Below are 25,765 nucleotides of genomic sequence, written 5' to 3'. Positions count from 1 at the left end.
AGGTAAATGCATGCCCGAATGATTGCACACTATATCGTGGTAATGATGAGGACACGACCAAGTGCAAACAATGTGGGACTTCACGATGGAAGCAAGAGACACGAAAGGGTTCCATTACAAAACTCAAAATACCTGTCAAGAAAAATGGAAAGCCTCAACCAGCAAAGACTTTCCGTTACTTTTCTTTGATACCACAACTACAACGGTTATTCATGTGTAGCAAAAATTCAACTGACATGTTATGTCATCAAGAGGCTAATAATAATGATGGGTTATTGAGGCATCCAAGGGACGCTGAAGCATGGAAAGAATTTGATGCAAAGTATCCATTTTTTCTAACGATCTGCGCAGTGTTCGTTTAGCTTTATCTAGTGACGGATTTAATCCTTTTGGAAATATGAGTACGAAGTATTCCATTTGGCCTGTGATTCTTATTCCGTATAATCTTCCTCCATGGCTTTGAATGAAACAGCCATCCTTTATACCATCTATGATTATTTCCGTTCCTAAAATCCCTGGTAATGACATAGATGTTTATTTAGAGCCCTTGGTGGATGAGTTGAAGCAACTGTGGGATGGCATTGAAACTTATGATGCTAACAAGGGGACCACTTTCACGATGTGTACGATGCTAATGTGGACTATTAGCGATTTTCCAGGGTTGGAAACTTTATCTGGGTGGAACACGTACAGTTGGTTAGCATGTCCTACGTGTAACGTAGACGCTAAGACTCAGCGACTAACATTCAGTCGAAAATGGTGTTACATGGGCCATCGCCACTTCTTGAATCAGGACCATAAATATAGAATATACCGGAATAGATTTGATGGACAAGTTGAAAGTAGAGATCCATCGAAGAAGTATTCTGAAACAGATGTCTTAAGGCAACAGTCTAAAATGCAAGTTTCATTTGGGAAGAACTCAACTGCGACAGCCAAAAGAAGACGCATTGGTCAAGATGAAGATCAAGATGACTCGTAATGGAAAAAGACGAGTGTGTTCTTTGAACTTCGATACTAGAAGGATCACATGTTGCATCATAACCTTGACGTGATGCATATAGAGAAAAATATTTGTGACAATGTGTTCTTCACTATCTTAAACGATAGCGCCAAATCAAAAGACAATCTTAAAGCTCTCAAGGATTTACAAAGCATGGGCATAAGGCCTGAATTATGGATAGACGAAGGTGGTAAATATCCTTTGACAATTTTCACAATGTCGAATCTATAGAAGGATGTATTCCTGAAGACTCTACAGAACATGGATTTTCCAAATGGTTACTCAGGCAATATTGCTCATTGTGTTGACTTTCGACAGCGCAAGTTGTCTGGATTGAAAAGTCACAACTACCACATTCTAATGGAACAATTACTTCCGATTTTGGTGAAAAATGCATTGCCGAGTCCGGTGTCGACTATGATTATGAATTTGTCTTCATTTTTCTGAGAACTCTGTGAGAAAGCTATAAACCCTATGTAGCTTGGTGGTCTTCAGAATCATATTGTGCAAACTCTGTGTCAGATGGAAATAATTTTTCCTCCATCCTTTTTCACTGTCATAGTTCACCTTACGGTGCATCTCGTTGATGAACTAAAACTTGGTGGCCCGGTACATTATCGGTGGATGTATTCAATAGAAAGGTTAGCTTGTTACTAAACGCCTTTAATACATTTATTTCATCTCATTACGTAGATACTAAGCGTTATGCCCTATTTATACGTGCATAACAAGGCACAAGCAAAAGGCTCAATTGCGGAGGGCTATTTATTTGAGGAGATTTTGACATTTTGTTCTAGATATTGGATAATATTGAGATTAGAATCAACCGACCAGCGCGAGTTGATGATCAACCTGTTAATATTACACACAATATAGGAAAAACTATGTTCCCAGAAATTGGAAAGGTTTCAGGGGCTGTTTCACATTTTGGACTGACTCCGATGGAAAAAGATCAAGCACATCGTCATGTGCTAGTGGATTGCGAGGCCGTCGTTCCTTTTATTGAGTAAGTATGCACATGTATTGTTGAAGCACGATTATAACTCATTTCACACGCTCAGTCGTTTGACTAATTTGATGTTGTGTCATAAAGTACATTTAGGGCAGAAACAAAGCAAAAATTACAGCATCAAACAAGGTCACAATTTAAGATAGACCATGTTGTGCATGCAGAATTTTCTCGCTGGTTCAAGCATGGGGTTCGTAGAAATTTAACCTGACTAATATATTTGTGCCCTAGAATTATAATTTATGAATTCCAATGTTTTTTATGAACGAAATCTAATTTATGGTGCCAGGTTTCACTGGACAGTACTATACATTCGAAAGAAATGAAGTTGCTAGCATATGGTCTCATACTTTAGGCAAGACGTTTTGGTGCGTACAATGTCAATGGGTACAAGTTTAAAACTATCACAAAGGAAGATGGGCTAAAAACTCAAAATAGTGAAGTTTATGTCTCATCCAATACAAGAAGTTATGCAAGCATGCGTGACAATAGAGTGACTGTTGGTAGTGTTCCATATTATGGAAAAATTGTGGACATAATCGAATTGAACTACAGTAGCTATTTCACAGTGGTTTTGCTCAGATGTATTTTGGCTGATATAACTACGAGCAGCAGCATCAAACAAGACCATCTGGGTCTTACCAGCGTTAATTTCACTCGTCCGATACACACCGGTGATCGTGAAGAGGATGAGTCGTACATATTGGCATTAAAAGCTCATCTCATATACTATTTACGTGATGAAGTAGATCAAGAATGGAGTATAGTAGTTCATGTAAAACCACGAGACTTGTATGACATGGAAGGAGAGAATGAAGAAGTTGAAGCTACTTTTTCTCCACAGCCTGGGTTAAACATGTCAGCGGTAGGTGACATCGGTGATTTACAGTTGACAAGAGATAATGATATAGAAGACCCAATAGACGATGTTTCTGATAACATCGATGATGTCACATAATGAAAATATGGAAAACGTGAACATCATTTATAGAGGATCTGTGTGTGTTTAATAAGTTTAACAGTGTTTATGATGTACGCAGTTTGCTGGTTACATTACTATCTGTGTTTTCGTATTTGAATTAACTTTTCATTTCTTGTTGGTTTTCATGAATACTATTAGTTTCTCATTTCTTCCAACAATTGTTGCTAGCAAAAGTCAATTTTCATGTAATTGTTGTTGTCATAATCATTGTTGTTGTTCTGAATCTCCAATGAAGAAAATTATGATATCGAGTAAATTTCCTTGAATTACAATATTGTTATCATTGACCAATATTGTCAACATAAAATGGTGGTGTAACAGGAGAAATGAAAACGGAGAATTTCTCATCATACTGTGCAGGTACAACATTCGCTAACGAAATGGCTATGGCCTCATCATTCTCTCCATTAGAACATGCAATTATGGTTGCTAGAGACATCTGGTTCCGTAAGTTGAATGTTAGGTCTTGGTTGGAGGCTATATCAGGACGATCTTGTTCTAATGAATACTTAGAAATGACGAACGAAGCTGCTGTGCAGGTTTGTTCATTAGCCATACCCTTAAAAACTTGAGTTAAACTATATTTGAATAATTAGTATTTTAAGTTGATATATGCTTACAACATTTAACTAATAATAGTTGTTATGTTCATGCTAAAATTTTTCGGAACTTCATGAATGGGATCAATGTATGAGGAGAAATTTGGGTATGTTTTTGTGACATTTGTAGCTGGTAGGACCTCTGAAGACATACTTGCAGAATTAAAGGTTAGAAATAAATCTCTTGCATAGAAAGTGAATCACAGAGACACAATATGCTTTACAAGAAAGACCATGAACTATGCATTTTATTATGATGCAGATGCGTTTTAGAAACACGTATGTTGTTGAGTTGGATATTGCTTCAAAAGAGGATTTAAAGTATATAGAACTTTATATTACAGAGCTTCTTTCCAAGAAATCTGTCCAAACTACCGACGAAGGAGATGGTAATTGTTAATTTTGTTTTCTTTATTTTTTAAAGTCCTCTTACCATTTTAACACAATTTTTTCTTAATTACTAGCTAATGACCTAGGAGTTATCATTTTCTTTTAAGTAGACTTAAGTTGTTGTTTGCATGTTCATATTTTCAGTGTCAGCTGAATATTCAGGCGAAATAGTTGATAACACTCTAGATGGGGCATACACTGATTTAGAAGACGATTTAGATGCTATTTTCTCCGGTGGATATGACATCTCCAGGAATGTTGAGCTCAATAAGGTTCCAGAAGAAGACAATGAAACTTTAGACACCCAATATAGAGAAAATGACGTACATGCTGCAACAAGGGGCTTCGATCTAAACAAAAAGCCATGGTTTGGAGATGACTTATCAGATCCATTATCATGTGACTGTAGTAGATTTTTGACAGAGTATTTCTGGCTAGGTCAATATGATGTTGAAGAGAAATTTTGACTTAATACTTATTTGTCTACTTTAGTAATTCTGATTTTTATGCTCTATTGAACATTTTTTTCACTTTATGAATTCAGACGTTCACTTGATTTTTTTTTACCGTTTATGCTTGAATGCAAACCCAAAAGAAAAAGTCTAGGGCCAGCACTTTTTTAACAATGTGGCCAGCACTTAGCCATCAAAAGAAAAGTGAGTGATCTCTCACCATTGGATGTAATCTCACACTATTAAAAATACTATTGATGGCCAATTGATGGTTACAAAATACAAATTTACTGGCCTCCTAGCACTCCTCAACTCAAAATGCGCTGATAGTACACAAGAAAACCTAATTTGTAAATTTGTGCACATTATTAAGTAATTCTTTTTTTAATTTATAAATTATTTTTTACGTAATACAAAATCGAAAACAATATAATGTATTAACAAGGCAAAGTTTAAACAAAAAAATTCAAGTTAAAAATATATTGCATCGGTTGGCAGAAACTCGCTGCAAAAAAAGTATCTAAGTATATTTGCCAACTCGACATTTTGTGGCGTTTAGAGCAAAACTGCTGCAAAATGAGACGCTTTTAGTAGCCTCTTTCAAATCCATCATAGTTACCGTACCAAAATCTATTTAACGGCAGATTTTAAAAACCGCCGCTAAATGTCCGCCGCTATCTTTCGATTTTCTTTGAGTGATGATTAAACTTTACTTTTTAATTAGCAAAACCTAAAGTTTACATGATTAAACAAACTAACATAAATGCTATCCACAGGATGACTCTTTTTTTCTTTATCTATGATTCATCATCTACATTCTATAAATACTATGAAAATTGATAAACTCTAAAGTTTACTTGATGAAGCTAACTACCATAAATGCTAATCGCAATTTCGTTATCCACAATTCATCACTTGACCTACATTTCTTAGATGTTCTAAACACCATAAAAATAAAAGAAAAGGGTTGTTGTAATCAATGGATTTTTTAAATGATAAAAATGTATAGTATTTTTCTATATAGATAGAAAAATGATGATATAATTATAAAAGGTCTTGGACCAACTAAATCTATCTAATATATATTATTATTTATTATGTCCCATTTAAGTGTTAAAAAAATAGCACTTTATTTCTTTTTATTTTACGTACATGAAGGATTAAAGAATTTTGTAGTCTTTGTAATTTAATGTATACCCTACGTCTCAATTGATGAACCATAAAATTTCCATGTTTAAAGTTCTCTAAGAATCGGTGAATTTTAAAGTTTACATGATTAAGATAACTACTGAAAATTCTAACCATAAGGCAACTTCTTTATTTTGTTATCTACATATCATCACCTACATTAGGTAGATGCTATGAGAATCGTGGAACATGGAAGAGAAAGGTTATTGTGACTAAGGAATTTTCAAACGATAAAAGGGTATATATATTATGATTAATTATGTCATATTTTACTTTTTTACACAACTAAAAAATAGATTAATACAGACAGATTTACAGACAGATTTAGTCTTTATTACAGACGGATTTTTGGTTACCGACGAAATTACCGACAGATTTTGTCCCTCTTTAAAAGCCCCATCAGAAATTATTTACCGATGGATTTTTACCAGTTACCGACGGATTTTTCCTCTGTAAATTCTCCATCCATTTCCCAAACGCGGCGAACTTTGCGACAGATTTTCCATCTGTAATTACAGACGGATTTTCCGTCTGTAATTTGAACTTTGGAAAATCATCTCACTTTGATTACAGACAGAAAATCCGTCTGTAAATCTGTCATTAAGGTAAAATAGATTTTTTTATTTTTCTAATTACAAAATAAACTTGTTTTCATACAAAATAAATATAAATTTAATACAAATTTTTATCTAATTTATATTCGAATATTTATAATATTTCAAAAAATAAACAAATTCATCGTATTATCAAACCAAAAGAAAAGTACTATAAAAAGCAAGTCAATATAATTCAAAATATAAACAAAATGTATTGATCATCAACTATAATTCCTAGTATATTGTTCAACCATACTAAAACTATCAGCTATAGTATTCAGTGTCATCTTCATCCTCATCATCATCATAGTCCTCATCCGAAGATATTGAGGGTGGGGACGGTGGCGGTGGTAGTGGAACTGCACTAGAACTACTTGACGCTCTAACCTTCTCATAATAACGGGAAAAAGAAAGGAAAAAGGTCATTGAAATTGCAATTAAATTTAGCTTCACCCTGTCCCCACCTAATTAAATAAAGCAATTGTGAGAGGGAAGTATAATCCGTGGAAAACATGACCAAAAAAACAAAAGGGCATATAAATATTCAAGTGCCAGCATGTACATTAATTTAACATTTATGCTATCGATGAGTGGATATTTTATACGCTTTTTGGGGGTATTTTCACATAGTTTTTAATAGGGTCTAGCTACTTTTTAGTACATTTTTATTAGTTTTTATGCAAAAATTATATTTCTGGACTTTACTATAAGTTTGTGTGTTTTTCTATGATTTCAGGTATTTTCTAGCTGAAATTGAGGGACCTGAGCAAAAATCTGATTCAGAGGCTGAAAAAGGACTGTAGATGCTGTTGGATTCTGACCTTCCTGAACTCGAAATAGAATTTTTGGAGCTACAAAAATCCAAATGGCGCACTCTTAATTGCGTTGGAAAGTAGACATCCAGGGCTTTCCAGAAATATATAATAGTCCATACTTTTCCCAAGTTTAGATGACGCAAACTGGCGTTCAACGCCAGCTTTCTGCCCTATTCTGGCATTAAACGCCAGAAACAAGTTACAAACTAGAGTTAAACGCCAAAAACAAGTTACAAACTGGAGTTTAACTCCAAGAATAGCCTATGCACGTGAAAGCTTCAGTGCTCAGTCCCAGCACACACCAAGTGGGCCCCAGAAGTGGATTTCTGCACTATCTATCTTAGTTTACTCATTTTCCGTAAACCTATGTTACTAGTTGAGTATAAAAACTACTTTTAGAGATTTATTTTGTACCTCACGACATTTTACATCTGAATTTGTATCTTTGACGGCATGAGTCTCTAAACCCCATGGTTAGGGGTGAGGAACTTTATTGTGTCTCGATGAATTAATGCAATTATTTCTGTTTTCTATTCAATCACGCTTGTTTCTATTCTAAGATGTTCATTTGCATTTCAACATGATGAATGTGATGATCCGTAACAATCATCACCATTCTCGACCTATGAACCCGTGCCTGACAACCACTTCCATTCTACCTTAGATTGAATGTATATCTCTTGGGTTTTTGGTTCACGAGTTTGATTGCCTCTCCTGACAACAGAGCGTTCAATCCGTAAGTCTAGAGTCTTCGTGGTATAAGCTAGAACCAATTGGCAGAATTCCTGAGATCCAGAAAGTCTAAACCTTGTCTGTGGTATTCCGAGTAGGATCTGGGAGGGGATGTCTGTGACGAGCTTCAAACTCACGAATGTTGGGCATAGTGACAGACGCAAAAGGATCACTGGATCCTATTCCAACACAAGTGAGAACCAACAGATGATTAGCCATGTACATGGACCCTTTTCACTGAGAGGACGGCTGGTAGCCATTGACAACGGTGATCCACCAACATACAGCTTGCCATGGAAGGATACCTGCGTGCGTGAAGAAGAAAACAGTAGGAAAGCAGAAATTCAAGGGACAGAGCATCTCCAAAACTCCAACCCATTTTCTATTACTGCATAACAAGTAATTATTTAATGTTCTTTTATTTTTCGCAATTAAAACTAAGAACCCTATTGATATCCTGACTAAGAATAATAAGATAACCATAGCTTGCTTCAAGCCGGCAATCTCCGTGGGATCGACCCTTACTCACGTAAAGTATTACTTGGACGACCCAGTGCACTTGCTGGTTAGTTGTGCGGAATTACATAGTGTGAGTGTAATTTTTGTGCACCAAGTTTTTGGCGCCGTTGCCGGGGATTGTTCGAATTTGAACAATTGACAGTTTATTTTGTTACTTAGATTAGGAAAAAAATTTATCTTTTTGGTTTAGAGTCACTAGGATTGCATCTTTTATTATTCCTTTTAAAAATCTTTCAAAAAAATATTATTTTTCTTCATTAGTTTTTAATTTTTCTTTGAGTCTTTTGTTTGAGTCTAGTTGCATGTTTTAAGTTTGGTGTCCTTAGTTTTTGTCATCTAAAAAAAATTAATTTTTTATCTGTTTAATCCTTGCATTTGTTGAATGTGTCTATTTTCATGGTAATAGTTTCCCCTTTGAGTCTTCCTTTCTAAAATCTTTTTAAAAATAATTTTTCTTTGATTAAATCTTGCGCCAAATTTTAAGTTTGGTGTTCTCTTATTAATTTTTCTTTAGTTTTTGAAAATTTTATTTTGGTTTTTCTAAAAATTTTAAGTTTGATGTTCTTTCTTTTGTTATTGTTGTTCTTGTGAGTCTTCAAAGTGTTCTTGAGTCTTCTTTGTGTCTTGATCTTAAAATTTTTAAGTTTGGTGTGCCTTGGTGTTTTCCTTCCAAAATTTTCGAAAACAAGGAGCACTGGATCTAAAAATTTTAAGTCTTGTATTTTTTTGTGTGTTTTTCTCTTTCATAATAAAATTCAAAAATAAAAAATAACTTTTTCTTTAATTGCTCATAATTTTCGAATCCCTTGGGTTGACTTGGTCAACATTTTTCAAATCCTCACTTTTTCGAAAATCCTCATAAAATATTTTCAAATCTTTTGTTTTATTCATTTTAGTTATTTTATTTTATTTTATTATTTCGAAAAAAAAGGTTTTTAATAAATAAATATAATAAAATTTTTATCTACATCATCTCCCTTACTCCATCATGGACCTAAGTGGAAATGAACAGTCTAGAAGGACTCTGGGGTCATATGCTAACCCCACTACTGCTTCATATGGGAGTAGTATCTATATACCCTCCATCGGAGTCAGTAGTTTTGAGTTGAATCCTCAGCTCATTATCATGGTGCAGCAAAATTGCCAGTATTTTGGTCTTCCACAGGAAGAACCTACTAAGTTTCTGGCATAATTTTTACAAATTACTGACACAGTACATGATAAGGAAGTAGATCAGGATGTCTATAAATTATCACTGTTTCCATTTGCTGTAAAAGACCAAGATAAGAGGTGGTTAAATAACCAACCTAAAGCTAGCATAAGAACATAGAAACAGTTGTCAGACAAATTCCTGAATCAATATTTCCCTCCTAAGAGGATGACACAACTAAGGCTGGACATCCAAGGCTTTAAACAAGAGGATAATGAATCCCTTTACAACGCCTGGGAGAGGTACAGAGAGATGCTAAGAAAATGCCCCTCTGAAATATTTTTAGAATGGGTGCAGTTAGACATCTTCTACTGCGGGCTTACAGCAAAAGCTCAGATATCTCTAGACCACTCAGCTGGTGGATCTATACACAAGAGAAAAATAATTGAAAAGGCTCAAGACCTCATTGATACAATTGCTAGGAATCAGCATTTGTACTTAAGTAGTGAGTCCTCCCTAAAAGAAGAGGCTAAGGCAGTATCCACTAAACTTAGTCCTTTAGAACAAGTTGCTGAAATTAATCAGCATTCATGTTATCTGACAGAACAGTTGGCAGAATTTAAAGAGATGTTACAAGACACTAAGGATGCTAACAGGAACATGGAAGCACAACTTGACCAAACAAGACGACAGTTATCAAAACAGATAACAGAAGATTGCCAAGTAGTTCAGTTAAGGAGTGGAAAAACATTGAATACCTCAACTCAAGGCAGCAGAAAGCCAAGAAAAGAACAATTAATAGAGGATGAGCAGACTGCTAACCAAAATCCCTCTAAGGACAGTAAGAGCCCAGAGAGGAATGATTATGGCGTTCAAACACCAGAAAAAGGTGAAAAACTGGCGTTAAACACCCAGTGGACGCCCAGTTCTGGCGTTCAAACGCCAGAAAAGGGAGAAAATTAGCGTTAAACGCCCAAACCATGTTCAGTTCTGGCGTTCAAATGCCAGAAAAGGGAGGGAATCTGGCGTTAAACGCCAATCCAGCCCCCTATCCTGGCGTTCAAATGCCTATGAGAGGTCAGACACTTGAAAGTGCTGATAATAACTCCCTCAAGAAGGCTTCTCAACCTACCTCTGTAGGAAATAAACCTGTAGCAACCAAGGTTAAAGAATACAAAGCCAAAATACCTTATCTTTAGAAACTCCGCCAAGCGGAACAGGATAAACAATTTGCCCGCTTTGCAGACTATCTCAGGACTCTTGAAATTAAGATTCTGTTTGTAGAGGCACTTGAGTAAATACCCTCTTATGCTAAGTTCATGAAAGAGATCTTAAGTTATAAGAAGGATTGGAGAGAAACTGAAAAAGTTCTTCTCACTGAAGAATGCAGTGCAATCATTTTAAAGAGCTTACCAGAGAAGCTTAAGGATTCAGGAAGCTTTATGATACCATGCACATTAGAGGGTACCTGTACCAAGACAGCTCTATGTGATATTGGGGTAAGTATCAACCTAATCCCTGCATCCACTATCAGAAAACTTGGGTTGACTGAAGAGGTCAAACCAACTCGGATTTGCCTTCAACTTGCTAATGGCTCCACTAAATACCCATCAGGCGTAATTGAAGATATGATTGTCACAGTTGGGCCATTTGCCTTTTCCACTGACTTTGTAGTGATGGAAATAGAGGAGCACAAGAGTGCAACTCTCATTCTAGGAAGACCTTTCCTAGCAACTGGACGAACCCTCATTAACGTCCAAAAAGGGGAAGTAACCCTGAGAGTCAATGAGGATGAGTTTAGGCTGAATGCTATTGAAGCAATGAAGCACCCAGACACATCAAAAGACTGTATGCGTGTTGATATTATTGATTCCCTGGTACAAGAGATCAATATGGCTGAGAGTCTCGAATCAGAGCTAGAGAATATCTTTAAAGATGTTCAGCCTAATCTGGAGGAACCAGAGGAAATAAAAGAACTTCTAAAAATTCGTCAGGAAGAGGAGAAACCTCCTAAACCCGAGCTCAAACCATTACCACCATCCCTAAAATATGCTTTTCTGGGAGAAGGTAAAACTTTTCCTATAATCATAAGCTCTGCCTTAAAGCCACAGGAAGAGAAAGTACCAATTCAGGTGCTAAGGATACACAAGACAGCTCTTGGGTGGTCCATTAGTGATCTCAAGGGCATTAGCCCAGCCAGATGCATGCACAAGATCCTATTGGAGGATAATGCCAAATCAGTGGTTCAACCACAAAGGAGGCTGAATCCAGCCATGAAGGAGGTGGTGCAGAAAGAGGTCACTAAATTACTACAGACTGGGATTATTTATCCCATTTCTGATAGCCCCTGGGTGAGCGCTATCCAAGTTGTACCCAAAAAGGGAGGCATGACAGTGGTTCATAATGAAAAAATGAACTGGTTCCTACAAGAACAGTTACAGGGTGGCGTATATGTATTGACAATAGAAGACTCAATACAGCCACCAGAAAGGATCATTTTCATTTACCCTTCATAGACCAAATGCTAGAAAGGCTAGCAGGTCATGACTATTACTGCTTTCTGGATGGCTACTCAGGCTACAACCAGATTGTAGTAGATCACCAGGATCAAGAGAAAACAGCATTCACATGTCCATCTGGAGTATTTGCCTACAGAAGGATGCCATTTGGTCTGTGTAATGCACTAGCAACCTTTCAGAGATGTATGCTCTCTATTTTCTCTGATATGGTGGAAAAATTTTTAGAAGTCTTCATGGACGACTTCTCAGTATTTGGAGATTCATTCAGCTCCTGTCTTGACCATCTAGCACTTGTTCTGAAAAGGTGCCAAGAGACCAACCTGGTTTTAAACTGGGAGAAATGTCACTTTATGGTGATTGAAGGAATTGTCCTTGGGCACAAAATTTTGAACAAAGGCATAAAGGTGGATCAAGCTAAGGTGGAGGTAATCGAAAAACTACCACCACCCACTAATATTAAGGCAATCAGAAGTTTTCTGAGACATGCAGGATTCTACAGGAGGTTTATAAAGGATTTTTCAAAAATCACAAAACCTCTGAGTAACCTGCTAGCTACTGATACACCATTTCTCTTTGACACAGAGTGTTTGCAGGCCTTTGAGACTTTGAAGACTAAGCTGGTCACAGCGCCTATCATTTCTGCACCGGACTGGACATTACCATTTGAACTAATGTGTGGTGCCAGTGACCATGCTATTGGTGCAGTATTAGGACAGAGTCATGACAAACTTCTGCACGTCATTTACTACGCTAGCCGTGTTCTAAATGATGCGCAGAAAAATTACACAACCACAGAAAAGGAATTGCTTGCAGTGGTTTATGCCATTGACAAGTTCAGATCCTATTTGGTAGGATCAAAAGTGATTGTGTACACTGACCATGCTGCTCTTAAATATCTACTTACAAAGCAAGATTCAAAACCCAAGCTCATAAGATGGGTGTTGCTTCTGCAAGAGTTTGATATAGAAATAAGAGACGGAAAAGGGACAGAGAATCAAGTAGCAGATCACCTGTCTCAGATAGAACCAGTAGAAGGAATGTCTCTACCCCTCACTGAGATCTCTGAAATCTTTTCGGATGAGCAACTCTTTGCCATTCAAGAGGTGGCATGGTTTGCAGACATTGCAAACTATAAAGCTGCAAGATTCATTCCCAAGGAGTTCAGTAGGCAGCAAAAGAAAAAACTGCTTTCTGATGTAAAGTACTACTTGTAGGATGAACCATATCTCTTCAAGAGATGCGCAAACGGACTAATCCATAGGTGCGTGCCTAGAGAAGAGGCACAGAAGATCCTATGGCATTGTCATGGATCACAATATGGATGATATTTCGGAGGTGAGCGAACAGCCACCAAAGTACTCCAATGTGGCTTTTACTGGCCTACAATCTATAGAGACTCCCGAGAGTTTGTACGTAACTGTGACAGTTGCCAGCGAGCTGGTAATCTACCTCATGGTTACGCCATGACTCAACAAGGGATCCTAGAGATTGAGTTGTTTGATGTATGGGGTATTGACTTCATGGGTCATTTTCCACCATCATACTCAAATAGTTACATTCTGGTGGCAGTAGACTATGTATCTAAATGGGTGGAGGCAATTGCAACACCCACTAACAATACTAAGACAATACTGAAGTTCCTCCAGAAATATATCTTTAGCAGATTTGGTGTCCCTAGAGCACTGATCAGTGATGGAGGCACTCATTTCTGCAATAAACAACTTTATACTGCCATGGTCCGATATGGAATAAGCCATAAGGTGGCAACTCCATATCATCCACAGACCAATGGGCAAGCTGAAGTCTCTAACAGAGAACTAAAAAGAATCCTGAAATGGACTGTAATTGCCCATAGAAAGGATTGGGCAAAGAGTTTGGATGATGCTCTATGGGCATACAGAACAGCATTCAAGACTCTTATAGGAACCTTATCCATACCAGCTTGTGTATAGGAAGGCCTGTCACCTGCCCATGGAACTGGAGCATAAAGCCTACTGGGTAACCAAATTCCTAAACCTTGATGCCAAATTAGTTGGAGAGAAAAGATTGCTCGAGCTGAATGAGCTAGAGGAATTCAGACTCAATGCTTTTGAAAATGCCAAAATTTACAAGGAGAAAGCAAAGAGATGGCATGATAAGAACCTGTCATCCAAAGTCTTTGAGCCAGGACAAAAGGTTCTGCTGTTTAACTCTAGGCTCAGGCTATTCCCTGGGAAACTAAAATCCCGGTGGAGAGGACCATATGTGATTACAGGCATGTCACCATATGGATATATAGAGCTTCAGGATATTGATTCTGACAAAAAGTTCATTGTTAATGGACAGAGAGTCAAACATTATCTTGAAAGCAATTTCGAGCAAGAATGCTCAAAACTGAGACTAGATTAAAGCTCAGTAAGGTCCAGCTAAAGACAATAAAGAAGCGCTTACTGGGAGGCAACCCAGCCATTACTATAGTTTACTTGTTATTTAAATAATAATTATAGGAGTTAAATAAATTATCATCAGAACTAATTCTTATTTCTAGGAGTTCACAAAGTTACAGAAGGATTCAGAGTAGAAAGCAAAGAAAAGAAGCTCACTGGCACTAAAACGTCAGTAAGAGGCACTTTCTGGCGTTTAACGCCAGCCAGGGTACCTGGCCCTAAACGCCCATAACAAGCAACTTCTGGGCGTTAAACGCCAAAACTACAGCATCCTGGGCGTTTAGAAAAATACCCGTGATAAAGACTTTCTGGCGTTTAACGCCAGGCAGGGTACCTGGCTAAGCATTAAACGCCCAAAACAAGCAGCAATTGGGCGTTAAACGCCCAAAACAAGCAGCGTTTGGGCGTTTAACGCCAGGAACGTGGAGGGGAGGTGATTTTGTTTTCCAACCCAGTTTTTTTATTTTTTATGTTTTCATCCATAATTTCTTCAATAAACATATTACAAATCCTCATCTTTTAATGTCAAATTTCAAAAAATAAAACTCTTAATCCTAAAAATCTTTTCTTCTTTTCAAATCTTTTTCAAAATGCATATATCTTTTTAATTTTTTTTCAAATCTTTTTCAAAATTCATATATCTTTCTAATATCTTTTCAAATTTTTTTTTTCAACTCATCATACTATCTTTTCAAATTTAGATTTATCTTTTTTTTCAAAACTCTCATCTTTTCAATTTTAAAATTTCATCTTTTGCATATCATAATTATCTTTTTTACAAATCATATCTTCTATCATATCTTTTTCAAAAATTTTCAAACCCACCCCTTCCCTTTTAAATCAACATTCGGCCACCCCCTCTCCTCCACAATTTGAATTTGGCTCTCCTCCTTCTCCTCTCTTTTCCTTTCTTTTGCTTGAGGACAAGCAAACCTCTAAGTTTAGTGTGCTGTGCGTGATCACTGAGCTAAGACTCACTGAGATCATAGCTCCTAAGGAAAAAAAACCACTTCAAGAGGCAAGAAAGAGAATAATCCAAGACCACTTTGGAATCAAGGGAGGTTCTTAACCAAGGAACATTCGGACCATTACCACAAAATAATGGGTTTATGGTCAGTGATCCCGGAAGTCAAATTCGATATGAAAGAAGACGAATATCCAAAGATCCAAGAGGAAATTCGAAACAGAGGCTGGGAAATTTTAGCTAATCCTGAGACAAAGGTGGGTAGAAATATAGTTCAGGAATTCTACTTAAATCTGTGGCAAACAGAGAGGCAGAGAATGACTGGAACCGCTTTCTATACCTTTAATAGGAGAATGGTGTGTGATGATAAACGCTTGGACCAAATTCTAGAGGACATATGCATCCCTGGAACCTAGTGGACAACCAGCACAAAAGGTGTTCCGAATCAACTCAAGAGAGGGGGATCTCAAACCAATTGCTAGGGGCTGGCTGGATTTCATTGGGCGTTCCATACTGCCTACCAGCAACCGCTCTGAAGTCACTATTAAGAGAGCAGTGATGATCCATTGTATTATGTAAGGAAACGAAGTGGAGGTTCATCAACTGATTTCTTGTGAGCTCTACACAATTACAAATAAGAACTCTAAGGACGCCAAATTGGCTTACCCAAACTTGATTTCTCTGCTATGTAAAGAGGCTGGGGTGAAGATGGGAGTAGATGAGTTCATCCCAGTCGAACATCTAATCACCAAGAAGTCAAGGAAGAACAGCAAAATCAAATTTTTATGATCTGCAAACTGCTTAAGGAACAGGAGAAGCAAGGGCGTGAACTACAGGAGCTGAAGCACCAGAAGCTTTCTCTTGAAGGTCCAGACAACCCACAAATTGAAGGAGCATCCATCTCCCAAAATAAAGGTTGTTGAGTCCTAATCTTAATTCTGTGATAACTTCTGCTATTAGAAATCTATCTTAGGAGTCATATGAGTAGTAGTAATTAGTATTTTTATTTTTATTTTTATCATCTCCAAGTAAGCTATAATTTATTTTTCTCATCATCATTAAACATGAATAAAATAGCAGATATTTTTAGAATAAGGAGGCAATTTTTTTGAGTTCTTAATAAGAAAAATTCAAATTATTTATATATGGTGGCAACACTTTTTGTCTTCTGAATGAATGCTTAAACAGTGCATATTTTTGATCGTGTTGTTTATGAATATTAAAACTGTTGGCTCTTGAAAGAATGATGAAAAAGAGAAATGTTATTGATAATCTGAAAAATCATAAAATTGATTCTTGAAGCAAGAAAAAGCAGTGAAAAAAAAGAAGAAAAAGAAAAAGCCAATAGCCCTTAAAACCAAAAGGCAAGGGTAAAAAGGATCAAAGACTTTGAGAATCAATGGATAGGAGGGCCTAAAGGAATAAAATCCTGGCCTAAGCGGCTGAACCCAGCTGTCCCTAACCATGTGCTTGTGGCATGCAGGTCCAAGTGAAAAGCTTGAGACTGAGTGGTTAAAGTCGTGATCCAAAAGAGTGTGCTTAAGAACTCTGGACACCTATAATTGGGGACTTTAGCAAAGCTGAGTCACAACCTGAAAAGGTTCACCCAGTTATGTGTCTGTGGCATTTATGTATCCGGTGGTAATACTAGAAGACAAAGTGCTTAGGGCCACGGTCAAGACTCATAAAGTAGCTGTGTTCAAGAATCAACATACTAAACTAGGAGAATCAATAACACTATCTGAATCCTGAATTCCTATGGATGCTGGTGCACGAAATTGCAATAACACTTTTGCAATCCCGCACAACTAACCAGCAAGTGCACTGGGTCGTCCAAGTAATACCTTGCGTGAGCAAGGGTCGATCCCACGGAGATTGTCGGCTTGAAGCAAGCTATGGTTATTTTGTAAATCTTAGTCAGGATATCAGAAATTATCAGGATTGATTGTAAAAAGCAAAAGAACATGTAATGGTTACTTGTACTGCAGTAATGGAGAATGGGTTGAGGTTTGGAGATGCTCCATCTTCCGAATCTCTGCTTTCCTACTGTCCTCTTCATCAAACACGCATGTCTCCTTCCATGGCAAGCTCGTGTAGGGTCTCACTGTTGTCAGCAGCTACCTCCCATCCGCGCAGTGAAAGCTAATGCAAAGCACTCTGTCACAGTGCCGCCAATCACCGGTTTGGTTCCCTCCCCTACCGGAATAGAATCACTCTTTTGCGTCTGTCACTAACGCCCAGTAGGTTACAGGTTTGAAGCACATCACAGTCATTCAATCATTGAATCCTACTCAGAATACCACAGACAAGGTTTAGACCTTCCGGATTCTCTTGAATGCTGCCATCAGGTCCTGCCTATACCACGAAGATTCCGATTAAAGAACCCAAGAGATAACTACTCAATCTAAGATAGAACAGAGGTGCTTGTCAGGCACGTGTTCATGGTTGAGAATGATGATGATTGTCACGGATCATCACATTCATCCGGATTAAGAACAAGTGTTATCTTAGAACGGAAGCAAGCATGATTGAATAAGAAACAGTAGTAATTGCATTAATCCATCAAGACACAGCAGAGCTCCTCACCCCCAACCATGGGGTTTAGAGGCTCATACTGTGGAAAGAACGTGTATGAAATGTTATGAGGTCATAAGGTTCTGATTACAATGTCAAAAGGTCCTATAAGTAGTAAACTAGTATCCTAAGGTTTACAGAAATGAGTAAATGACAGAAAAATCCACTTCCGGGCCCACTTGGTGTGTGCTTGGGCTGAGCATTGAAGCTTTTATGTGTAGAGACGTTTTCTGGAGTTAAACGCCAGTTCTCATGCCAGTTTGGGCGTTTAACTCCAACTTTTAATCCAGTTCCGGCGTTTAACGCTGGAATTTCTGAGGCCGGATTGCTACGCGGGTTTGGGCCATCAAATCTTGGACAAAGTATGGACTATTATATATTGCTGGAAAGCCCAGGATGTCTACTTTCCAACGCCGTTGAGAGCGCGCAAATTGGGCTTCTGTAGCTCCAGAAAATCCACTTCGAGTGCAGGGAGGTCAGAATCCAACAGCATCTGCAGTCCTTTTCAGTCTCTGGATCAGATTTTTGCTCAGGACCCTCAATTTCAGTCAGAAAATACCTGAAATTACAGAAAAACACACAAACCCATAGTAAAGTCCAGAAAAGTGAATTTTAATTAAAAACTAATAAAATATACTAAAACTAACTAAAAGATACTAAAAACATACTAAAAACAATGCCAAAAAGCATACAAATTATCCGCTCATCACAACACCAAACTTAAATTGTTGCTTGTCCCCAAGCAACTGAGAATCAAAATAGGATAAAAAGAAGAGAATATACTATAGACTCCAAAATATCAAAGAAACATAGCTCCAATTAGATGAGCGGAACTAGTTGCTTTTTGCCTCCGAACAGTTTTGGCATCTCACTCTATCCTTTGAAGTTCAGAATGATTGGCATCTATAAGAACTCAGAACTCAGATAGTGTTATTGATTCTCCTAGTTAAGTATATTGATTCTTGAACATAGCTAATGTATGAGTCTTGGCTGTGGCCCAAAGCACTCTGTCTTCCAGTATTACCACCGGATACATACATGCCACAGACACATAATTGGGTGAACCTTCTTAGATTGTGACTCAGCTTTGCTAAAGTCCCCAATTAGAGGTGTCCAGGGTTCTTAAGCACACTCTTGTTGCCTTGGATCACAACTTTATTTCCTTCTTTTTTTTTTTTTTTTTTTTTTTCTTTTCTCTTTTTTTTTCGAAATATATTTTTTTTTTTCACTGCTTTTCTTGCTTCAAGAATCAATTTGATGATTTTTCAGATCCTCAATAACAGTTCTCTTTCTCCTCATTCTTTCAAGAGCCAACAATTTTAACATTCTTAAAACAACAAATTCAAAAGACATATGCACTGTTCAAGCATTCATTCAGAAAACAAAAAGTATTGCCACCACATCAAACTAATTCAACTAGTTTCAGAGATAAATTTCGGAATCCTGTACTTCTTGTTCTTTTGTGATTAAAGCATTTTTCTTTTAAGAGAGGTGATGGATTCATAGGACATTCATAGCTTTAAGGCATAAACTTTATTAATTTTATTAATTAAGAACAAGACTCAATTATAGATATAAGATGAGACTAAAAATAAAGGAAAGAGATAAAAAAAACGAAAAACAGAGGCCTCTAATGATAGAGGTTTCACAGAGTTAGGACTCAACAACCTTGATTTTGAGAAGTGGATGCTCCCCCAGCTTGAGAGGAGAGCTTTTGGCGTTTCAGTTCCTTGATATCACGCCCCTGCTTCTCTTGTTCCTTCAGCAATTTGCAGATCATGCAGTTCTGATTCTGCTGTTCTTCCTTCAGTTGCTCCATAGTCTCTTGCAGCTTGTTGATGGATGCTTCTAGGCTGGCCCAGTAGCCAATTTCAGGGAATTCAGGGAGGAACTCACGCGCCCTCCTTTTGATGGAGTTGTCTTGCACTTGTCCTTCCATTGACTTCTTGGTGATTGGGTGTTCAATGGGTATGAACTCATCTACTCCCATCTTTACCCCAGCCTCTTTACAGAGCAAGGAGATCAAGCTTGGGTAAGCCAGCTTGGCTTCAGTGGAATTCTTGTTTGCAATTGTGTAGATCTCACAAGCAATCACATGATGCACCTCCACTGCTTTTCCAAGCATAATACAGTGAATCATCACTGCTCTCTTGATGGTGACCTCAGAACGGTTGCTAGTGGGCAATATGGAACGCCCAATAAAGTCTAGCCAACCTCTTGCAATTGGCTTGAGGTCTCCCCTCTTGAGTTGGTTTGGGACACCCTTAGAATTGGTTATCCACTTAGTTCCAGGGAGGCATATGTCCTCTAGAACTTGATCCAACCCCTTATCTACTCTCACCATCCTCCTATTGAAGGAATCAGGATCATCTTGTAGTTGAGGTAACTTGAAGATTTCTCTTATTTTGTCCAGATGGAAGTACATAACTTTCCCTCTGACCATGGTTCTGTGGGTAGGAAAAGCGGTTCCAGTCATTCTTTGCTTATCTGTGAGCCACAGATTTGAGTAGAATTCCTGAACCATGTTCCTTCCAACCTTTGTCTCAGGATTGGTCAGAACTTCCCAACCTCTGTTTCGAATTTGCTCTTGGATCTCCGGATATTCATCTTCTTTCAGATCAAATTTAACTTCCGGGATCACTGACCTCAGTCCCATTATTTTGTGATAATGGTCCTCATGTTCTTTGGTTAAGAACTTCTCTTCATTCCAAAGATTCTTTGGATTGGTCTCTTTCCTTCCTCTTGAGTTGGTTTGTTTTCCCTTGGGAGCCATGATATTGATGAATCTTGGCTTAGTGATCACGGAAAGGCACACCAAACTTAGAGGTTTTGCTTGTCCTCAAGCAAAAAGAAAAGAAATAAGAGAAGAGAGAGAGAGGGAGAGAAAATTCGAATGGTGTGAGGAAGGAGGGGTGAGGAACGTTCATTTATAGAGTGGGGGGAGGAGAATTTCGAAAACAAAAGAGAGATTTGAAAGGAAATTTGAAAAGATATGAAAGATTTTTGAGAAAAGGGTGAGTTTTTGAAGAAGAATTGGGATTATTTTGAAATAGATTTGAAAAGATTGTTTTGATTTTTGAAGATTTGAAAGTGTATAATGAATGATTGAAGTGTGATTTTGTAGAAAAGTATGGGTGAGAAAAGGAAAGTTTGAAAAAATCTGAGTTGAAAACAAAAATGTGGTCCCCCCACCAAGCTGGCGTTAAACGCCCAGAATGGCACCCATTCTGGCGTTTAACGCCCATTTGTTGCCCCTTTTGGGCGTTTAACGCCCAGCCAGGTACCCTGGCTGGCGTTAAACGCCAGAAAACCTTCCTCACTGGGCGTTTTTCTGAACGCCCAGTGATGCTGCACACCTGGCGTTAAACGCCCAGAATGGTGCCCATTCTGGCGTTTAACGCCCAGAATGGTACCATTACTGGCGTTAAACGCCCAGAATGGTGCCCATTCTGGCGTTTAACGCCCAAAATGCCCCTTACTGGCGTTTTTTCGCCAGTAAGCTCATTTTCTCTGCTTTTTGAGCTGAATCCTTCTGTAACTCTGTGAATTCCTTCATTTTTGATACTTGCCTCTGTAAGAACTAATCATACAACTTCCTAATGACTGGGTTGCCTCCCAGCAAGCGCTTCTTTACTGTCTTTAGCTGGACTTTCACTGAGAATCACTCAAGTCTCAGTTCTGAGCATTCCTGCTCAAAATTTCCTTCAAGATAGTGTTTGATCCTCTGTCCATTAACAATGAACTTACTGTCAGAATCAATATCCTGAAGCTCAACATACCCATATGGTGACACTTTTGTAATCACATATGGACCCCTCCAACGGGATTTGAGTTTTCCTGGAAACAGTCTGAGCCTAGAGTTGAAGAGGAGAACTTTTTGTCCTGGCTCAAAGACTCTGGTTGACAATCTCTTGTCGTGCCACTTCTTTGCCTTTTCCTTATAGATCTTAGCATTTTCAAAGGCATTGAGTCTGAACTCTTCTAGCTCATTTAGCTGGAGCAATCTTTTTTCACCAGCTAACTGTGCATCCATGTTTAGGAATCTGGTTGCCCAGTAGGCTTTATGTTCCAGTTCCACAGGCAAATGACAGGCCTTTCCATACACCAATTGGTATGGGGAGGTCCCTATAGGAGTCTTGAATGCTGTTCTGTATGCCCACAGAGCATCATCCAAGCTCTTTGCCCAATCCTTTCTTCGGGACATCACAGTCCGTTCCAGGATTCTTTTTAGCTCTCTGTTAGAGACTTCAGCTTGCCCATTTGTCTGTGGATGATACGGAGTTGCCACTTTATGGCTGATTCCATATCTAACCATAGCAGAGTATAGCTGTTTATTGCAGAAATGAGTACCCCCATCACTGATTAGTACTCTAGGGACGCCAAACCTGCTGAAAATGTTTTTCTGGAGGAATTTCAGCACGGTTTTGGTATCATTAGTGGGTGTAGCAATTGCTTCTACCCACTTAGATACATAGTCCACTGCCACCAGAATGTAAGTGTTTGAGTATGATGGTGGGAATGGCCCCATGAAGTCAATTCCCCATACATCAAACAGCTCTATCTCTAATATCCCTTGTTGAGGCATGGCATATCCATGAGGCAGGTTACCAGCTCTTTGGCAACTGTCACAGTTACGCACAAACTCTCGGGAATCTTTATAGAGAGTAGGCCAGTAGAAGCCGCACTGGAGAACTTTAGTGGCTGTTCGCTCACTTCCAAAGTGTCCTCCATACTGTGATCCATGGCAGTGCCATAGGATCCTTCGTGCTTCCTCTCTGGGTATACACCTGCGGATCACTCCGTCAGCACATCTCTTAAAGAGATATGGTTCATCCCAAAGGTAGTACTTGGCATCTGAAATTAGTTTCTTTCTTTGCACATAACTGTACTCCTTGGGTATGAACCTCACAGCTTTATAATTTGCAATGTCTGCAAACCATGGAGCTTCCTGAATGGCAAAGAGTTGCTCATCTGGGAAGGTCTCAGAGATCTCAGTAGAAGGGAGGGACGCCCCAGCTACTGGCTCTATTCTGGACAGATGATCTGCCACTTGGTTCTCTGTCCCTTTTCTGTCTCTTATTTCTATATCAAACTCTTGCAGAAGCAACACCCATCTGATAAGCCTGGGTTTTGAATCCTGCTTTGTGAGTAAGTATTTAAGAGCAGCATGGTCAGTGTACACAATCACTTTGGATCCCACTAGGTAGGATCTAAACTTGTCAATGGCATAAACCACTGCAAGTAATTCTTTTTCTGTGGTTGTGTAATTCTTCTGTGCATCATTTAGAACACGGCTCGCATAATAAATGACATGCAGAAGTTTGTTATGCCTCTGTCCCAACACTGCACCAATGGCATGATCACTGGCATCACACATTAATTCAAATGGTAATGCCCAATCTGGTGCAGAGATGACTGGTGCTGTGACCAGCTTAGCTTTCAGGGTCTCAAATGCCTGCAAACACTGTGTGTCAAACACAAATGGTGTGTCAGCAGCTAGCAGGTTACTCAGAGGTTTAGCAATTTTCGAAAAATCCTTGATAAACCTTCTGTAGAATCCTGCATGCCCCAGAAAGCTTCTGATTGCCTTAACATTGGCAGGTGGTGGTAATTTTTCAATTACTTCCACCTTTGCCTTATCCACCTCTATTCCCCTGCTTGAAATTTTGTGCCCAAGGACAATTCCTTCAGTCACCATAAAGTGACATTTCTCCCAGTTTAAAACCAGGTTGGTCTCTTGGCATCTTTTCAGGACAAGTGATAGGTGGTTAAGACAGGAGCTAAATGAGTCTCCATATACTGAAAAGTCATCCATGAAGACTTCCAGAAATTTCTCTACCATATCTGAGAAGATAGAGAGCATGCACCTCTGAAAGGTTGCAGGTGCATTGCACAGACCAAAAGGCATTCTCCTATAGGCAAACACGCCTGAAGGGCAGGTGAATGCTGTCTTCTCTTGGTCCTGAGGGTCTACTGCAATTTGGTTGTAGCCTGAATAGCCATCCAAAAAGCAGTAATAATCATGGCCAGCTAGTCTTTCTAGCATTTGGTCTATGAATGGTAAAGGAAAATGATCCTTTCTGGTGGCTGTATTGAGCCTTCTGTAGTCAATACACATGCGCCACCCTGTGACTGTCCTTGTAGGAACCAGTTCATTTTTTTCATTATGAACCACTGTCATGCCTCCCTTTTTGGGAACAACTTGGACAGGGCTCACCCATGGGCTGTCAGAAATAGGATAAATAATCCCAGCCTCCAGTAATTTAGTGACCTCTTTCTGCACCACCTCCTTCATGGCAGGATTTAGCCTCCTCTGTGGTTGAACCACTGGTTTGGCATTATCCTCCAACAGGATCTTGTGCATGCATCTGGCTGGGCTAATGCCCTTGAGATCACTTATGGACCACCCAAGAGCTGTCTTGTGTGTCCTTAGCACTTTAATCAGTGCTTCCTCTTCCTGTGAATTTAAAGCAGAGCTTATAATCACTGGAAAAGTATCACCCTCTCCCAGAAATGCATATTTCAGGGATGGTGGTAATGGCTTGAGTTCAGGCTTAGGAGGCTTATCTTCCTCCTGAGGAATTTTCGAAAATTCCTTTGCCTCTTCTGGCTCTTCCTGATCAGTTGGAGCATCTTTGAAGACGTCCTCAAGCTCTGATTCTAGGCTTTCAGCCATATTGATCTCTTCTACCAGAGAGTCAATAATGTCAGCGCCCATGCAGTCCTCTGGTGTGTCTGGATGCTGCATAGCTTTTACAGCATTCAACTTGAACTCATCCTCATTGACTCTCAAGGTTACTTCCCCCTTTTGTACATCAATGAGAGTTCGTCCAGTTGCTAGGAAAGGTCTTCCTAGAATGAGAGTTGCACTTTTGTGCTCCTCCATTTCCAGCACCACAAAGTCAGTTGGAAAGGCAAATGGCCCAACCTTGACAATCATGTCCTCTATTATGCCTGATGGGTGTTTAATGGAGCCATCAGCAAGTTGGAGGCATATCCTGGTTGGTTTGACTTCTCCAATCAACCCAAGCTTTCTGATAGTGGATGCAGGTATTAAGTTAATACTTGCTCCAAGATCACATAAGGCTACCTTGGTGTAAGTGCCTTCCAATGTGCATGGTATCAGAAAGCTTCCAGGATCTTGAAGCTTTTCTGGTAAGCTTTTTAGAATGACTGCACTGCATTCTTCAGTGAGAAATACTTTTTCAGTTTCTCTCCAATCCTTCTTATGACTTAAGATCTCTTTCATGAACTTAGCATAAGAGGGTATTTGCTCAAGTGCCTCTGCAAAAGGAATCTTTATTTCAAGAGTCCTTAAATAGTCTGCAAAGCGGGCAAATTGCTTATCCTGTTCCGCTTTGCGGAGTTTCTGAGGATAAGGCATCTTGGCTTGATATTCTTCAACCTTAGATGCTGCAGGTTTATTCCTTACAGAAGTGGTTGAAGAAGCCTTGTTAGAGGGATTACTGTCAGCACTCTCAGGTGTCTGATTCTCCTGGGGCGTTTGAACGCCAGGAGTGGATGAAGTTTGGGCGTTAAACGCCAACTTCTCCCCCTTTTCTGGCGTTTGAACGCCAGAACTGGGCAGGGAATGGGCGTTTAACGCCAGCTTTCCTCCCTGTTCTGGCGTTTGAACGCCAATAATATTCCTCTCTGGGCTCTTACTGTCCTCAGAGGGATTTTGAACAGTGGCTTGGTCATCCTCTGTCAACTGTTCCTTAATTGACTTCTTGCTCTTTGAGCAGTGGCATTCAGTGTTTTCCCACTCCTCAGTTGAACTGCTTGACATTCTTCTGTTAATTGTTTAGATATTTGCTGTTTTGCTTGATTCAACTGCAGTTCTATGC

At 38.8% G+C, this 25,765-nt stretch overlaps 2 protein-coding genes across 2 annotated transcripts in view; one reads left to right on the top strand and one right to left on the bottom strand.

The window, feature by feature from the left end:
• The first annotated feature begins 3,680 nt into the window (after window positions 1-3,680).
• On the top strand, window positions 3,681-4,450 carry LOC130975259 (uric acid degradation bifunctional protein TTL-like). The gene is made up of 3 exons (XM_057900075.1): window positions 3,681-3,761; window positions 3,856-3,982; window positions 4,128-4,450. The coding sequence occupies exons 1-3, from the start codon at window positions 3,681-3,683 to the stop codon at window positions 4,448-4,450; spliced, it is 531 nt and encodes a 176-aa protein (XP_057756058.1).
• A 2,033-nt stretch (window positions 4,451-6,483) lies between these two features.
• The window catches only part of LOC130975258 (uncharacterized), a 28,158-nt gene continuing 8,876 nt past the window's right edge, over window positions 6,484-25,765 (bottom strand). The window contains exon 6 of the mRNA XM_057900074.1: window positions 6,484-6,606. Coding sequence (XP_057756057.1) covers window positions 6,484-6,606 — 123 coding nt within the window. The remainder of the gene's footprint in view (window positions 6,607-25,765) is intronic.

This window comes from Arachis stenosperma, chromosome 4 (assembly GCF_014773155.1).
Source record: "Arachis stenosperma cultivar V10309 chromosome 4, arast.V10309.gnm1.PFL2, whole genome shotgun sequence".
Classification (NCBI taxonomy): domain Eukaryota; kingdom Viridiplantae; phylum Streptophyta; class Magnoliopsida; order Fabales; family Fabaceae; genus Arachis; species Arachis stenosperma.
The sequence above is the reverse complement of the archived record's forward strand: the minus strand, read 5'-3'. Positions and strand labels throughout refer to the sequence as shown.

What these genes read in the sequence shown, in the direction of transcription:
- LOC130975259 (XM_057900075.1), top strand. Translation starts at nt 3,681, where the DNA reads ATGTATGAGGAGAAATTTGGGTATGTTTTTGTGACATTTGTAGCTGGT. An exon ending in ACATACTTGCAGAATTAAAG is followed by an intron (nt 3,762 to 3,855) that starts GTTAGAAATAAA and finishes ATTATGATGCAG; the next exon opens with ATGCGTTTTAGAAACACGTA. An exon ending in AACTACCGACGAAGGAGATG is followed by an intron (nt 3,983 to 4,127) that starts GTAATTGTTAAT and finishes TCATATTTTCAG; the next exon opens with TGTCAGCTGAATATTCAGGC.